We start from the raw sequence: 19,255 nt of genomic DNA on the forward strand, positions 1-19,255 counted from the left end.
TGTAACTAAACACATGTCGCTATTTGTGAACATTTTCCGTGTCTTGTTCAGCCAATTGGACAAAATTAGTCCAAAAGCACCATTGCCCCTTTCGCTGCTCTACCATAGTATTTTCGAAAGATTGGGAACCGAATATCAGTTTTACAGGTCGACCTGACATCGTGTTCCTGAATCTGAGCGTACAACACAGCTTCTTATTGAGAATTTGCGTTCCATTGAGAATTCGCTAGGTACACAGGCAGCTGGTGCTTTCTACGCAAAATCAAAATCGGATGGGCAACAGTAAAAACAGAAGAAATTTGCAACAGAGTCGAGTAATTCAAAGAAGAAAGATAGTCGTACGTGTCTGTATCGCAAGAAAGCTGGACATATTATCGCACACTACCGAAAGCGCATGGCCGCAGAGGAAGCAACAGTGACAGATAACAACAGTAATAATTTAAGTTCCAGTTTAAAAGAGAGCAGCAAACCAAATACATTTCTAGCCACTAGCTCGTTGTCTCATGTTAATTTTGATAGTGCAGATTCTAGGATTTCGGACACGGCACATCATATTTCACCAAAGAAACGGCATTTCGCTACATCTGAAAAGTTCCCGACTCCACAGTCTTTACCTACAGCTTGGAAAGAAGTTATTTTTGCACACGGGACCACCAGTATTCATACTGAAATATTCATAAACAAAAGTAGATAATGATCAACTTATCAACTTCAGAAGAACAGTGTTGGCATGAGAGACTCGGTCATCAAGATAAACGTCATGTACGAGATGTGCTCTCTCGTTGCGGTATATCAGGTAAGTGGCCTAATACCACATCTTTTTGTGATGGATGTGTTCTTGGCAAGACCCACCGTAAAACATTTAGCCATCGCAGAGATCGTCCACAAACTGTCAGTGAGTTGATCAATGCAGACGTTCCATGCCTATTGACTCTGTAAATGGTTTTCGTTACTATGTGATTTTCAAAGATGATTATTCTCGTTTCTTTCGGATATATTTAATGCGGAATAAATATGAAGTGACTAACAATTTGAAAACGTTTTTGAAGGAGTGTGATGCTGTTGGTCATAAGATAAAAGTATTTCGATCTGACGGTGGAGGAAAGTTCAACTGTAACGTGGTAGCTGTTGTTATACGAGACCGTGGTATTGAGTTTCGTCTTACGTTCCAGACCCTCCTGAGCAAAATGATGTTACTGAACAAGCAAATAGACAAATAGTTGAACTAGCTAATTCAATGTTGAAACGTTACCTAAATCATTTTGGGCTCATGTATGTGACAGCCGTTTTTCTACTCAGTAGTACTGGGAAGTCAAGTGATTAAGGTAAAACAACTTTAGAACTGTGGACTGGTAAAAGTTTTAATAGTTTTAGCTACCTACGAATTTTTTGACTAAAATGCTATGTTTATTTGCCAAAGAAATTTCGTTCTAAGTACGATGAGAAGGCTATACCTGCCCATTTCACTGGCTACGTTAATGACAAAGATGGTTACAAAGTGCGGATTCCATCAAAACATCGTGTGATGAAATCACGCACTGTTGATTTTCAAACAGAAAAGTTATGTACAACTCGAAATTCTATTGAATTGGAATTTAATTCCATACCTGAAGAAACAAGAGAGAGAAAGTGAATCTACTGTTGATCAGATTGAAGCTAGTGACCAAGAATATTCGAATGTGTTATCAAATCGGCGCCCAGTTCGTGAAATACGTCCCCCAATAAATTTTAATGAATACTAATTTGGATATCAGCCTCACCACTCTCAAGAAGTAAATACATTAGTTTGCCTGACAAAAGAAATCCACGAAGAGCTAGCATCAACAAATGTCAACGAAGCTATGGAAAGTAGTAATTCCAATAAATTGTTTAATGCGATGAAAGAAGAAATGAAGGCATTTGAAGAAAATGATACCTGGTACTTGGTAGAACTGCCTAAAGGAAAACGTGTTATCGGTAATCAATGGGCACTTCGCATTAAACATGATGGATCGATTGATCGGTATCGTGCTTGTTTGGTTGTGCGTGGTGTGTTTCAAAGTACCGGACTTGATTGTGATGTAACTTTTAGTCCAGTTGCTCGTTATGACGCTATTCCTGCTGTAGTTGCGATTTCAGCAGAAGAAAATTTGAAACTTGATCAATTTGAAGTTAGAACTGCATTTTTATATGTTGACTTGGCTACAGAAGTTTTCGGTGACAGGTCAGGTCGGATTTGACGCCTCAAGAAATCATTGTATTGACGTAAGCAATCACTTCGTTGCTGGAGTAATAAGTTTCATTCGTTCAAGAGAAAAAATGGCTTTATTAGCTCGACAGCAGATCCTTGCTTTTACATTCGACAAAGCAAAACAGAAAAATTGCTGATTGCTATTTATGTCGATGATGGACTTATCGCAGAAACAACTGAAAGTGCAGTGAATTCATTTTCAGATATGTTAAAGTCTGAATTCAAAATAATAGAGGAATCCTTAGATTAATTTTTAGGTATGCAAATAGAGCAACGAGAGTCTTGCTTGTTTATTTCGCAGCGAGAATACACAGCGAAGATTCTACATCGCTTTATCGTGATTGATTCAAAACCATTAAAAACTCCCTGTGATAATGAACAATTAGAGAGTGAATATAACAATATTCTTGATAGCAACATTCCTTATTGTTCGGCTGTGTGATCACTAATGTTTCTGGCATGATCTACTCGTCTAGGTCTCTCTTACGCTGTTCCAAAAGTTGCTAAACCCAGTTCTTCTGATTGGAACGCTGTAAAACGCATTTGCAGATATCTTCGTGGTACTTCAGACTTCGGTCTCTTCTATACTTCATCTGGAGGTAAACTTTGTACCTACGGTGATGCTCATTTTGCTAGCATCATAAGACGCTCAACAAATGGTTTTGTTTCAATGATTGGCGAAACGGCTGTATCGTGCACATCTCAACTGCAGAAATCAGTTGCACTATCCACTACTGAAGCGGAGTTCGTTGCTGCAAGTGAAGGAGCCAAGGAGTTTGTATGGCTCAACAGACTGCTGTTGGCGATCAGTGGAAAAAGAAACCTGCCCGTGTTGTTCATTACAAAGCAAGTGACAGTCAACTAGTGAGAAACGCAGTGTTCCGCAAACGTTCTAAGCACATTGAAGTATGGTATTGTTTTGTGCGGGGACTCATCAACGCGGGGATATAAACGTGTAATATGTATGTGCTGAAAATCAACTTAGTGACATTTTTACAAGGCCTTTAAAATCAAATTTAAAGCAATGCGTACAAAGATAGGACTTCGTAACTAATGCGTTACGGCTTCTTATTTTATATTTAAAAACTGTTCAGTGCACAGTTGTTTGATGTGGGGGGAAGTGTGAAAGTAAATAAATCGGAATTGTATGTTTCCTCTCCTCTCTTAAGGTGGTGTTTAGTTTTGTGTTGTGAGAATTTCTTTGCTCCTAAGAATTTCATTTATTGTCCATGCTTTTACTGTAGGAAGTTTTAGTTGTTGCTATGAGTCAGCTTTTAGATATTAAAGGAAGAAGATCATAATTCCTAAAACTGTTGTGTTCCTGCTACAAAATTATATCCTAAGTTCGCCCAGAACAGCTGTATTCGTTTTAATGTGCCTTGTGTTGTTGGTGACTAGCGAATTGCCAAAGACGCGTTTCTAACATGAGAGGAGCCTAAACAAAAAATTTGAGACAAAAACTGAAACACAAAAAGTCCTATATTGGTATGTTGGGAAGTAATTACAATTCGTTGAAAATTTTTCGTGGCAGTCATGTCAAGTATCTTCATTATGGCTCATATAAATAACAATAAGGTCAGGCTGGTAAACGCCGCTTACTTCGTGCGAATCGTAACAAACTGAAGTGGAAGTTCCCGTAGTTTCTGTCTTATTTTCCCTCCCAGAGCGTTAATTGTCCGCAAGTGGCACACGCTTACGGGGAATTACAGGATTGGTCGCCAGTCTGCAGGGCGGAACCCACGGGGGAAAGAAAGGACTGTTATTTGTAGGTGCTCGGTCGGGAACAGATTTTCACTCCCGGAATAATAACACGTCGTATAATTAATTACGGGCGCGAGCGGCGTGGTCGTAAAGATAGTGTTTTTATTAACGACGACGTTCCAGAGGCGGACAATGGTCGCGCCGCCGTCTCGCGTCTGACTGATGGCACACGTGGCCGGCGCGGCGCCTCCCACGGGGCGCGCTAGCCCGGCCCCCCCGGGTGGGCGGGACCAATGGCGAGCGAGCCGGCGGGAGCGCGGAGGGCGATTGGGCGCGGCGAGGGGGGCGGGTCGCCGGCGAGCTGGTCGGGGCGGCGGCGGCGGGCGGCCGCGGCCGGCAGTACGTCTCGAGACCTCGAGCCGAGTGCGTCGACGCTGTGTGGGCGCGCGCTCGATCCGTGCACGTCGCCACGCGAGCAGCCAGCTGGGAGAGAGCGGCGGCGCATGGCCGGCTAGCGCGCCGGCTGCGATGCTGGCAGGGCCCCCCTCCGCTGGCGGAGGCCTGCAGACGCCGATGCACCACTTCCAGGCGCAGCAGCAGCAGCAGCACTCGCCGCCGCCGGCGCCCCCGCCGCCGGCCGTCAGCGTCGGGGCGGCGACGACGACGGTGGCGTCGGCCGCCCCCGGGGGCGGCGTCGGCGTCGGCGTGACGGCGGCGCCCAGCATGAGTCCGCTGCTGCCCAGTTTCGGCTTCACGCAGGAGCAGGTGGCGTGCGTGTGCGAGGTGCTGCAGCAGTCGGGCAACATCGAGCGCCTCGGCCGCTTCCTCTGGTCGCTGCCGGCCTGCGACAAGCTGCACAAGCACGAGAGCGTGCTCAAGGCCAAGGCCATCGTCGCCTTCCACCGCGGCAACTTCAAGGAGCTGTACCGCATTCTCGAGTCGCACCAGTTCTCGCCGCACAACCACCCCAAGCTGCAGGCGCTCTGGCTGAAGGCGCACTACGTAGAGGCGGAGAAGCTGCGCGGCCGGCCCCTGGGCGCCGTCGGCAAGTACCGCGTGCGCCGCAAGTTCCCGCTGCCGCGCACCATCTGGGACGGCGAGGAGACGAGCTACTGCTTCAAGGAGAAGTCCCGTTCCGTGCTGCGCGAGTGGTACACGCACAACCCGTACCCCAGCCCGCGCGAGAAGCGCGAGCTCGCCGAGGCCACGGGCCTCACCACCACGCAGGTCTCCAACTGGTTCAAGAACCGCCGGCAGCGCGACCGCGCCGCCGAGCAGAAGGACGGGTCAGTAGCGCCGCTTCGCTCGCCTCGCTAGCTGCCCCTTCCACTGTAAACAGCGATTATTTGCGAAAAATTACGCATTACCTTCATTGGACAAAATCGTCACTCACTGGCTGTGCAACAAATTTTTTGTCCATCTAGAATGCATTTACAGATATTTGTGAAAGTGTGTCTGGTTTCGGCTCCGGCAAAACATCATCAGATCTGGGTACTTTTATCGCTCGTCAGAAGTCGTACTAAACTGTACGCTACATAACTGTGGAATATTTTGACATACTGCTTAAACAACACTTTAGATAACCGACCATTTACATACTGTAACCAAACGAAAAAGGGGAAAAGTAAGTGATTTCCTACAAGAATTAGGGCAGCAGCAACTGCGCCACGCTCACCCCTCAACGGCTTTTCTTCTGCATGACTCATGCAGCATGGACAGTGGCACAGGCCATCCACTATGTCTTCTCCTCCGCTTTCACCTTCGTCAGTCCTTTGGAATGCCTTCTTGCTCTTAGCCTGTTCAAGCACCTCCAGGTGGATCAATATAGAGTACCTCCCGATGTTAGACACTCAGCGCCTTATGGCCACATTTGAAGTTGATCAAATCCAGATACTAACTCTCCACAATTGTTTTCTGCCAACGCATGGTGACATAGTGCTGACGCGAAACGGAGGAAACTTCTTCTGGGTTTCAACCTAGATCTTGGTGACTGACGGCTGTAGGTGGATGTAAATGATTTAGTTCACCCTTTTTGATTTCAGTGTCTGCAGCTATTTTACGACATAGGACGATCTCAGATGGTGCAATACCTGGCAAGCAATAACCTTGCCTGTAGGTGTCGGTTCTAAACGTCCAGTGTTCAGTAGGCTACAGGAGTGAGCCGTCTGCTCCACTAAGGGTGGAAGGGATGTACGCAAGAATGTGACTATAGAGAATACGCTGAAGAAAGACCAAAGATTAGCAATAATATTGAAAGTGGGGAACGCTTAGTGGATGAAGTGAAGAAATTCTGCTATGTTGGAAACAAAATAACTCAAACAGAGCAAACAAAGAGGATATAAGAAGCACACTAGTACAGGCAAAGAGCGTATTCCTCGTTAAAAGAAATCTAGTGTATCAGTCGTAGTCTTATTTTCACATTATTATACGCAAATTTACATGCTGCGTCATAGAACAACACATCCGTTCAGTACGGGAATGGATTAAGAGATAATTTCGATAATACTGGTAAGATTATGCTCTACCGTAGTACCGTCACTATTGGTAACAAGTCAAAATATCGAAAATCTGGCCTGTCATCACGTAGAATCAGAATTAGAAATAAGTAATACAGATCGCTGTGTCTACTTCATCTGACGACGTCAGGTTTTGCAAACGTATATAAACGTAGAAGCCATCCATGCTCTTTGGGTTAATGGTATACGTCTAACCTTACAAATAATAGAAATTGTCACAGGAAACAATCCTCTCGTCACTAGTCTACACAGGGTCAGTCCGAACTTCCCGACAGAATTCCAGAGGTTGGTCAAGGTTATATTCAGAGTATTTTCCTATAACAGACAGCGTGGTTTCCGATGGTTCGTTACAGAGTAATTACTTTTGATTCGCTTTATTTCCACATTTAACTTTTCTGTGACAATACGTTGACAGCAGTGAAGAAGCCCTGTGATATTTAACCATTCTAGATAGGAATGATTCGGTTTCTCGTACGTGCAGACACAAAAGTAGTGTGGCGTGGTTACTGTCGCTTCGAGAACAGATCACCATGCAGTCGTTGCGTCTGTCATCCACTGCATTCAGTGAACCCATACATGAGATGATGTGCATCGGCCAACACTTCGTCTGTGAACCTATCCTTATTGCTGTGTTTCGCCTTTAACGTACAACTAACACTACCAGAAAAACAAAACCCGAACGGGTGCAGTACTGAATCCAAGCTGAGGGCGAAAAGCATAACGAGCCTCGCTATTGTCAACAGAAACTACCGTGAGCGGGTAGAACAGGTATGTTTTCAGACAAGACGCACAGTACATACCGTGTGCAGGCATTTTCAGTGCCATACAGATAAAAACATTAATGTGGAGTACGGAATCAAACTAAGTAAATTACTGTATAATGGGACCACTGGTCCTTATACTAACATTCTCCGAAAATATCTCTTTACCGCTGCATCCGTTGGCGGCACCATTCCTCACAGACGAAGATGCTCAACATTCTAAGACACTGTCAACATTTTTAAGCTCCCTAAGACGCTCTGTGCGGTTTCCCGCGAGTGACCATGTGCAATTTAGCGAGGAGTTCCATACGTTCCCTCAAATGCTTAAGTGTTGACATATTAAAGCGACGAAAACGTTTCTAAAAAATAAATCATTTACAGGAATTTTAAGATTGGACGGACATTAACCCATGTAGAATGCTTACAAGCCTATTCTCTGTTCTCTGCGGTTTCCAAGCTACTTGAAATTAGTAGGGTAGTAAATTAACAGACTGTTGTGCTAAGTGATTCGTCGGCACTTCTTCTTGAGCCCACAAAGCACATAAATAACTTAGTCAACGATCTTTTCAAAAAGGCTTTTTATAAAATATTTTATAGTGTGCTGGGGTACTTTTATGAGACCTTTAATATTAATCTAGGCGTGGTGCAAGCTGTTATTAAGATTTGTCAAGATTTTTGATAGTGTAGCACGGTTTGTATTCTTGGCCTCAATTCTGTGTCTGTATATCTTCTTTCTCATGGGCGAAGTTGAAACTTCCTTCTGTATTTAGTTACACTTTCCTTTATGTGATTGCTTCACTTATTTCTGTAATGCATAATACTTTTTTTTATAAATTCCCGATATTCATTAATTTCTCTCTATATCTTCTTGCAACGTCTAGAGGTATGCATGTAAATCTAGTTTCCACGTCCTAAGTTCTTATTTTGCCTTTCTCTTACAAAAGTATTGTTCACTCACTTCCAAGGCTGTGGGCAAATTTCCCTTCCCAGTTAATACTCGCAAATGTAAAAAGCCTAAACAAGACACATGTAATGCTTCTGCGTTTCAGCTGTTGGTGGGAACGTTAAACTAGAATAGGGCTATAGAGAACTGCCGTGTTTAGAAAAACGGCTAACGTCTATACGATCTGCAGAGACATTGAAGTTATTGGAGATACAAACACAGTTAAAGATTTGTGACTCTGCTGCCAGTTATAGTGCTGGAACTTCCAAGTAGCTGTACTTGAGAAACATGTGAGTAAAGGCCAAGAGTTTATACGATGTTTTTCTTCGCGGTCGTCCATAGTATCAGCATTTTCCTATCGAAATTCACCCTGTTCTGTAAAGTGAATTTCGGCAATCTTAGATCCCACATACAACAATTAATATGCGAAAACTTTCGTGCAGATTACAGGATTCGTCATATTGTCCTACCCTTATTTCCAAGAGTTCTCTTAATCGATTGCTACTGTAGTTCCTGTAATAAAAATATTATGAATGTTAAGCGCACAAAAAACATTTCCTCTACCTTCTTATTTCACTTGTTGAGATCCTAAATTTGACATCTCAAATCATTTAGTAAATATTACAGAACGTTTAATGGATAAAACCGCCAATAATTCTGAGAAAGATATTTGATACTTCATCTTATCCTCTGAATTTTGTTGTAGTCACCGTTTTCAGATTGCTTGAGTTGTACCTCATACGCCGTTTAAGGTGGACTTTAAATATTTGGTATACGTCCAGCCTATGCAAACAAATGTACTACTCAGCACTCTGTTTTTGTGACGTAACACAAACCTGTGAGCTATATAGCACGACCATTTGCGCGAGGTGCTTTATGGTTTTAAATATTTTAATTATGACAGGCTTTCTATAATGTGCTTATTTTTATCCAAATGACAACTTATGATGTGAAGATGACAGCAAACTATGTGGAAACCGGTTGTTTTCAGTAAATAAATATCTATACGATCTTGGCTGCTGAACCGTTTTGGCAAGTAAAACAGATCGCTCTTTCGGCCACAACAATATCTGAATTTTATTTATTCTTGTCTATAGAACAGTAGTAATTGGAAGTAATATTATTAATAAATAGAAATATATTTACTATAGTGTTTAACGACGTATAATTTATGTGGTGTTAGCCAAATGCCCATCTTTATACCCTAGGACTTCGTTTGGTGCCCTGTTCACCTTTTCTTTAGTTATCGAAACAGTTCCTTCTTTTTCTTTCCGTGCATTTCCCTTTCTCCAGCTCTTGGCAATTCTTTATTAGCTCCAATATATGTTCTGTAATCTATTACATCGCGAATAGCAAGCAGTCTCTTCTTTTTATTTCCCGTGTCAACAAAGAAATACAACTACGTAACAGAACAATGCGTCAGTGTCGACGCCAACTTATATCTGTCAACCACACCGCGACAATGAATTACAACTAAATCATAAAGATTAACGCATGTCACTCGGGTTCTTGCGATATCACCATGCGTAAACGACATTTGTAGGAGTTTGTGGTAGCCGGTATTGACGTACAGAACCAGTAGTTGCGTGGGTGGGCAAGGTACAGGGCCTTGTTGTCACAGACTGGGGTTCCCTAATGCTGGAGGGAGGGTCAACACGCCGTCTTCCAGGAAGCCGCGCTGCGTCACTCTCTGGGACGGAGACGGTCTCCGGTGGTCAGCTGTTCGCTGGCCCTTGCTAGTCTACTGTCAATGCGTTCGGAACACTTCAGATTTCCTTCACACGCGCGCTTGTTTGTGTGTGTTTATAGACGCACGACTACAGGGTTATCAGCACCCTAATTAGCTTCAATCAACTGACACAGTGCAGCTTAAATTAATGTAAACTTCATTACATTTATGTTAATTTCATAGGCAGAACGAACAGTTTTACATAATGAACATCAATTGTATCTGAGTCTTCAGTTGCATATTAGGACCAGTACTGTTCCTGATAGGTACTAATTACTTTCCCAGTGGTGTTACTCTTGGGGAAGAAATTCTCTTTGCTGATGACAACAATATTACAATGACTCAGAAAAAAGAGAACTTCTTTCAGAGATAGCAAATGAAAACCTCAAGGATGTTTACGGTTGGCCGATATGCAATAAAGTGATATTGAACATAAAGAAGACAAATGCGATTTTAATGAGGAAAAATGATCTGTTAAATTAAAGCTACTCGACACATCTATTGACTATATAACAAACGCAAAATTCCGAGAATGAATGCTGATTCTCAGCTGAAGTGGTGTAAAGACACAAAGATACTTGCAAACAGAGTGTCATCAGAATGTTAGGCCCTTAGACTTGCCATCAGTGTTTAGCGCCCAGTCTCTTTTAACTACGCGCTGTCTATATGTTCACTCAGTTGCGGAATTCTTCTCTGGGGAACAAACGCACAAAATATGAACACAGCTTTCAAACTACAGGTAAGAGCCATAAGAATAATCAATATAATTTTTATTTGATCTCATTCTAAAGGTCTGTTCAAAACACTGGGGATATTTACTGCATTATGTGAGTACATTTACCAGTTGTGCACATCGAAAATAACATTGAAGGTTATTGCACAAACAGCTCTTTCCATGTCTATGGAACAATATATAGACTGCACCGACGTTTAACAACAAGGAATAAGAAAAAAACTAGACAGTATTTTCTACCAAGGAATAAAATTGAATAATAAATTGCTAAAGGAGAACGAAGAGATTTCCAAAACGAACATATTTAAGAAGGCAGTACGTGTTAAAGCAGTACATTCTATATAAAGAAGTATTGCTTAGGTAACGCGGAGTTGGGGTTTGGTACAAAACGCCATAGGTAAATAACAATGACTATAATAATAATAAAACATCTGTCATTTTACATTACACTTTCACACTAGGTAACTTTCTTCAAAACCTTAGTCCCCTGTGCAGTGGATAATATTTACATCTTATCCTTTTTCTGATCTCACCATCTCAATCATTATATACGGATGATGACAGTTTTTCAGGGTGGCAAATGGGAAGCTGAAAATAGAAACCAAAGATCGTCTCCCTTGATATCGTCTGCTCTTGTCATCAACTGATAGTATGTGTAGTGCTACAATATGGAGTAATGTGTGTGTGTAGTGCGTGGAATTGCGTGCAGTGGCTGGGAGAGAAAAATTAATGAGCAGTGTAGCACTAGTCTCTTACATTATTAAATAAATTTTTAGCGTAACTTTAGTGTACACCAGCGATAAACCATATGCGGTAGCACCATTTTAAACATACTGCCTTTGTATTCAGGACGGTGCAAAGTCCTGTCTTCACCAGGCCATCTTGATTTAAGTTTTCCTAGATTTTCCTAAATTACTTCAGATATGTGCCGAAATAGTTCCTACTTTAAGGCCACGACCGACTACCTGTTCCATCTAATCAAAGTAGACCTATAAATTTGTAAAAGCCTGCATACATGAATTTTTGTTGTCGTTAAATTTCACTACCACGAGAGCTCCATATCTTTGTAAAATTGGCCTGTAAGCGGATAAAAGTACCATACTATACCTTCTCCATGATATAGGATCCTATGGTTTCGTATTTCGTTCACACGATAGCATGCCGTATGTGATTCTCAACAGGATTTTTCAACAATTTTACTTCGGTTTTTGTGACGATACAGTTTTGCCAACAAGACAATGCTAAAGGCATTCATACTGTGCATAGTTAACATAGTTACGACAAGCTACAGATATGTAGCAAGCTATGTAGTCCACTTGTAACATATGATGAAAAAAGTCTAGGAATATATCCCAGTATATTCAATGTTATTTAGGACAGGTATTACGTTATAGTCGGTTACTTAATATTCCTGTTGGAGTTCCAAGCGCCATAAACAAAATAGTAGACTATTAAAAATTTTAATATGTTCTACGAAAACATTTACGTACTTTTTCGCATGATCGATAGCTCCAGGATTGAGCAACCAAATTTTTGCTTACAAGTAAGTTACATCGATACCTTTTTTATACATATTCAGTGTGTACAATAAGATTCTGCTTAGAAACGTTTCATTTTTATGACTTCTCCTCCCATTGTACCATAAATAAAAATAAGACTGCAAGACCATTATCTCAAAAATTGATTTTTAAACTATGCATTACTTTTCCCTCTTGCAGATGAGCTTTCTCATACATTGCTGCATGATTTTAGGTATAACTTCCTGCTTCATTTAGGAATCAAAACCGTACGCTATTATGGTATTCCTTATTTTTATTTGTCTATTTCTGTCTAAATTTAGAATGGTATGTATTACTACCACTCTTCAGTTTGAGGGTGCACTTGGTTCTCATTATATGTATCTGGATTATAAACAGTCCATTATTTCCTATAGTGTTTGCGTTCCTCTTATTTGTGTGGACCTGAGGTACAAATATTTTTGTCCAAAAAATTTCTTGTTTAAGTCAGGTTCGTTGTTATTCAGCAATTGTTGTGCACTGTTTTTAACTTAAAACTTTATATAATATCCCCTAATAATATATCATGTGGCTATCTTTTTTAATACACAAGAAAAGTAACAAAGGAACGTTTCCGCGTGTGGAAACATAATTCTAGGTAATAGTGTGTAACTCTGACATTAATTCTCTTTGTGAACTCAGTACATAACGCATCACTCATTTCCGAGTACCTGATGAGATTCACAGTTTGTTGTGAACATGTTATCATGTTCTTTGTATCCAAGTAGAATTGTCTCGCCAAATAAATAATAAATCATTAGTACTGTGTAATTTTCCTGGTCTTTCTTTGCGTGTACGTCTGTGCATCCATGAACAAAAAATTATCAGAATGAGTAAATCAGTTCATCGCTGCAGTAATAACACAGCTCACATCGTAACCCGGAAGGAAACTGAGTCGCTTTGTGCACGTGCGGTGAACAAAGGGCAGGTCACCGAAGCGAATTAATCTGACAAGTGACGCTGGAAACAAAATCGTGTTTGTAACATTATTTCAGCAGTGCCGGAAGCGGTGGCGCTCTAGTTGCAGAATCATTTAACAGTTGTCATTAAATACAAAATACTGACGATAAATACACTGCCTGGTAAGACATTAAAATTTTCGATCTCGCCCCACTTATTCCGGACAAAAGGCGTGTTAATACATAAAAATATTTGTATACTTTCTGCCAGTGTACACGACATAAAAACTAAGACCTCAAGTTCCATCATAAAATAAGGGACCTCTCACATTCCACCGAAATTTTTAGCTTGCAGAAAACTCTTCCATTTTCATTGTTTCACCAATACAATTTATGATTCTAATAACAATCATGATAATAATGTATCGAAACCGCCTGCAGACTCAGGAACTCTTTAAACAACACTGATATATGATTTTCCAGGATTAAAAGGAAAAGACTGTGTTTGATCAATGGGCAGGTAATTAAGGAAAATAACTGCAACAGAAGACAGAGTACAACAAAGTGAAACACTGAAAAATGCTGACATACGTTAAGAGTAAGCTTACGTATTTACTGTCTCACGGAAACTCTAGTATTCCTCAAGTGCAGCAGCAGATGCAAGAAAAACTGACGGCATTTATCTAGACGTCAACTATTATCCACGCGTAATTTGAAGTATCGAATTCGCTATTTTGTCGTTATCGATTACATACAGTCAGAGTGTCTCTTTGCGTGCTGCTTTATTTTATATAAACTAGTATATTGACTTTGATAAATGATAATAGAATGTGTTTCGCTCTAAAAGAATTATCCATTTAGTCTAGTTTTGATGAACACGTTTCGTCACAAATATGTATGTAACGTGTGAACAAGATGAATGTACGCATCTGCGAAATATTTTTGTGGTAACATATTAAGATGCATTCGTTACTAATTTTAAAGCAGAAGAGGTACCTGCAAAATTTGGTCTTATTCATTAGGATTCGAATTTCTGTTGATGAAATGCGTTGCTAGAAGCGCATCTGTAAGAACTAAAATTAAAAAAAAATTATTTAACTAAAGAACACAGCAGACTGGAGCGTTCGAAAACGATCGGTCATCAATTGCTACCATAGCAGCCTCGTGTAAATATTTCTTTCCTCACAACTATCTGATGCATTGTACAAGTATAGGAATATTTTGCAATGGTTGACTTCATTGTGTATTATATTTGTCTTTAAACGAGCTTTAACGAAGATTGGAACACTGCCCTATCTTTCTCCAAAACTACTAATCAGGTAGCCTCAAGATACACGGATCACAAAAAGAAATGAAATTACTTATTTCTGGGCGCTTTACAGTGAATAAAACTTTGACTAAATGTCGTATGTGATTGCAGATGACTGCAAACGTCGTTCCATTTTCTTTTTAATTATTTAAAGGTTAAAAGAGGAAGCATCAAAGGATGATCTTCTATTCATTGATCGCTGAAGAGGACGTTTGTGCAGTGTGGGGATTACTGTAAAAGACCATTAGATTTACTTCCACGAGATAAAGAAGTACTGGTGATTCATCATTAGCAGTTCACCGTGTTTTACATCACCACACTTCAGTGAGGACGCTTTGTTCTTCGAGAGTGTTTTGTTCATTGGGCGGGGGACGGATTGCGTATTATCTCTCGCGATAAGAGGAAATACTCGAATCATTCGACTGAGTCACATTTCAGTATATGTAAGACACGAGACGCACTAGCTACATTAGTGATATAGTACAATAAAATTAATAAAAAATATCTATCAATTATATGAAGATGATTGCGAATTTGTCGCCGTCCGAAAATCCTGAAAATCCTGTCTATTAAGACCAGAGTGATGATTATTTCCATATTCGCAAGGGGCTTTTTCAAACGTGCAATGCTCGCCGCTCACCACTCATTGAGAAATCATGTGAGGATCAGTGCGTTTCTGAAGTCACAGACATGATTACAAGTCTCTGCCGAAGATGTGGACGCTTTAGTCCCTTGAGACCTGCTGTGTATTCGCATACCCATAGCGTGATCTTCACATCTGTAACTTGTGTCGTGTTACGTTGTCATCTTGCGATAACTAAAGCCTCCGATGCAAGAATTGCTATTGTCTATCAATGGCGAACTTTGACTGCTGATAAATTACACTTTACTTGAAAATTATCTGCCATTTGGTTTGGAAGGATGAATATTAATCTATTTATTTGGCCTTAAAATAAGTGGAACAGGAGAAATCTGACAATACTGTTCGAATTGTACACGAGAACAGTGGAGGTAAGTAATGGAAATCTTGCGATTAATCTAATGTTTTGTGCATGTCACTCTGTGCCTACACCTAAAATTTTCATTACTCTTCAAGGTGCCCAACGACGCTACCTTACTGCTGCGAAGATATCCAAAATTATAATTCAAATTTTCGGTTCACTGTCCAAAAGATCAATCAACTTGGAATGAAACCATTTTAGGTCTAATTGACCTAAATGATATTCTTATTTTTTCTCACTGATATTCTTGTTCAAAAAGGTGGAAAACGAATTGATAAATAATTTTCTGAAAGTGTATATCTTAAAATGTGACTGTTGTTTAGTGTACTATTGAACATTCGCAGCTCATGTTTTAATTACTGAAGATGAACTTCCAGACAGCTAGCCGAAAATAAATTGAAAGTTTGGCATTATATCTTAGTCAAACGTTGACTGTGAGGGAACTGCAGAATGAATGATCTGTATATATTCAATATCTTATACTACAAAAGAGGCCTATGATACACAATAAATTATATTTGATATCTAACCGCCCATATGTGGGAGCGTAATAGTTTGGGTAATTTTCATGCACGATTTACGCCATGTAAACCAAGCAGTAATAATAGACACGTGCCTACGTACCAAGAAAGCCAAGAAAGTGTTGACTCATAACACTCATTACAATTAGCTAGTTCAAGCGTTGATTAACTGATACGCTTCTATTTGTCTTTGGGCTTTTTCTATAAGCCGTAGGCTTTGAAGACATTGGAGTAAACATTAATAGGCACTATGTTTAATTTGACTAAAAGCATTAAAATTTATTTCTCACTTCATACTTCATATGCTGGGGGATTTTGTTAAATTAAAATTTAGGCTGCATAAAATTATTAATATTATAATATGACAAACATTCATACACATCATAAAAATGGATGTATATATGTATGTATGTTCCTCATCTCTTCCAAACAAATGGACCGATTTCAACCAAACTTGCTACACATATCTATTATTATCAGGTAACAGTCACAGCCGGGGTAAAAATTCTCTACCTATCATAGTTCAGGAGATATCGTGTCATAAACAATGAGCTACGTGAAAAACTTCCGCATCATGCATCACGTTTAAATTTTTTACTTATATAACTCTATTCACAATACATTTCACAGACACTAACTACATATGCCGCTAAATGCACACACAAAATTGTATCTTGGTACCACTTATAGTTCAGGGAGTATGACGTCATAAACACTGAGATGCATGGAAAACTGCCGCATCATGCATGACGTTTAAATTTAACATTGCTTTGTTACTAACACTATACGCAACATATTTCGCAGACAGTAGCCATATATGCCGATGAATATACCTGCATATCATTGTGAGATAGGTAGTTCAAGAGATCTGACGTCACATAAATACTGGGATGCGTGAAAAATTGCCGCATCATACATGAAATTCTAATACATTTATTCTTCCCCGCTAACTAAGACACTCGAACAGTCGTGTCAAGTTAAGGAAATCCCTGACATCTGGCAGCACTTTTGAACACATTCCACTGCTAAGCGCAGACGGGTGTAGGCGAAAACAATAGCCGTCTATAGAACCATGAAAAGGCGTTGCTATAGAGACGTTTACGAAATCGCGTTGTAGACATGCGTGGCAGCTGCAACAGCATACAAAACTGTCCTGGACCATCTCACACCGAATCTACTGCAGGTATACATATAAGATTTCCTTTCTAATAGAATATTGGAAAAACGAATACCCAAGCAATGCCGAGTTTGTCAGCTAGAGAGAGAGAGAGAGAGAGAGAGAGAGAGAGAGAGAGAGACAGGCTTTCCGCAGCCCGTGTTAATATCGTTAAAATTCTTCAGCGTGTGCTGCCGCATCATGTTATAATTTACTTACAATGCTGGAATATTAAAACGTCAACTGTTTCGGCTATGTAGCAACGGCCTCCCTCATAACGTATTTACAGTGTAGCATAGTAGTAGTCTAAGAGCATAAATTTGTTTTTCTCTGTTCCTCTTCATTAGTTATCCGCCCTACCTCAGAATTCTTCCGCGGCAACGCATTTCAAAATACTCTGTTCCTTTTCATATCGCATGTTAGGCGAGCAGAAAATAATTGCTACAAAAGATTTTATTGTTTTAATGGCTTCATTTCTGGCGCAGTATATCTATCCTCGGTTCCACAGCCCGTCCCCCGGCGGACTTGTGTTTAAGTCGTGGAAGGTAAATTTGCTGCCCCAAAAGGGGTATTTCAGTGGTTTTATGGCTATATCTCGTAAAGGACTGACAGTATCCAAAACGAGGTCCTATTAAAAGTTGTAGTACATTAAATCATGCATCGAATGAGACCAGACGCGAAGTTTTTGAACCACAAGTTCCCATACTAGTGTTCATCAAAGTTGGAAGGATTTTAAAAAGTTATAGAAGAACAAAATCTGCGTTCCATGAGAATGAATTTTTTGGATCACCCATTTCCGAACAACTCCGTCTTAAAATTGCGTCAACTGACATTCATCGTGTAGCTTGGGAAGAGTAGCGGTGTTTTATTTATTTATTTATTTATTTGCTGTTAAAATAGTTCCATTTTGAGCTGGCACCCTGTCCTCTCTTTCTCTATTCTATGCAGCTGGAATGAGGAAGATTCCCAAGACAATATTACATGACTTGTACACACCACTGGATGAGGTAAAAGTGGAAGGAGCAGCTTCTGTCATCGATGTTGGATTTCATCTCCACCAGGTTGTGTGGAACAATGGTGAAACATTCCAATTAATCCGAATCAAATATGTTGACTACCTAAAAAGACACTGTAACTGAAGTCCAACAAGTGATGGTTAACCACAAGACCAGTTCACCAAGAGCATCAAATATGCTGAGCACCACCGCCAAAGAGAAAGACACACTATCCTGAGGTCATCTTTACTTAGCTGACGATGGTGACAATGACTCAGAGCGATTCCTTTCCGACGACAGAAATAAAACACGTCTCATTACCTCGTTTACTGAGAGGCTTGAAGGTGAAGGCATCTCATTAAAGCTAATGATGACGCAGATCACCTGATTGTTGCCAGGGTCCTTGAGGTATCACAGGAGCATGAGAAGGTTGCGGTAGCTGGTGAGGATACGGCCTCCTCATCATGCCCAATGCCCTAGCCACATCATTAGCAAACACATATTTCTCAGAACCTGGAGGAGGAACGACACCATCAACAGCATTTGGGCCCATCAGCTTCAAGCTGTCAGACAACATCGGAAAGCCACTCACATTTCTCCACGCCATAAGTGGCTGTGACGTAACTTAATGCTCTTCAAGCAGGGCAAGAAGAAGGTGGTCAAGCTGCTGGTTAAAAATAAAAGTCTTCAACAAGAAATGAAACCATTCTTCGAGCATGATACTGAAGCTGAAGCTATTGCCAAAGCTAGCCTACTTTATCTAAATTGCGATTCGACATGTTTTCCAAAACCCTAGTGTAATCCCAATTCATCGCTAACACCAACATCCGAAGCACCCCGCTAACTTAGCTTGAGAACTTACTCACAAGCACAAATATGTTTAGGACACCAGATGGATCTGCTCCTCTGAGGATGGCAGGTTTCAAAGTTTGGTGCTGATCCGTTCCTACCTCCAAGAGAACCGGCTCCACAGAGTCTTCTCTCCACAATTATCCGGAAATGCAATAAGGAGTGTACAGGTGGTTGTGGGTGTCAAAGAACTGGGATTAACTGTTCAGTGATTTGTGCCAACTGCAAGGGAAGCTCCTGCACTAACTCCATCCAAACAGATGAAACTGACGAACCAGGTTCTGACGAAACCTGGACTGCATATATGGAGCTACGAAAATTACAGACTTTCAGGGGCTGACTGATGGACCTACGGA

At 40.7% G+C, this 19,255-nt stretch overlaps 1 protein-coding gene across 1 annotated transcript in view; it reads left to right on the top strand.

The window, feature by feature from the left end:
• Nucleotides 1-4,335: 4,335 nt before the first annotated feature.
• The window catches only part of LOC126336248 (homeobox protein six1-like), a 374,382-nt gene continuing 359,462 nt past the window's right edge, over nt 4,336-19,255 (top strand). The window contains exon 1 of the mRNA XM_049999744.1: nt 4,336-5,217. Coding sequence (XP_049855701.1) covers nt 4,460-5,217 — 758 coding nt within the window. The 5' untranslated portion in view covers nt 4,336-4,459. The remainder of the gene's footprint in view (nt 5,218-19,255) is intronic.

This window comes from Schistocerca gregaria, chromosome 1 (genome assembly GCF_023897955.1).
Source record: "Schistocerca gregaria isolate iqSchGreg1 chromosome 1, iqSchGreg1.2, whole genome shotgun sequence".
Classification (NCBI taxonomy): Eukaryota; Metazoa; Arthropoda; class Insecta; order Orthoptera; family Acrididae; genus Schistocerca; species Schistocerca gregaria.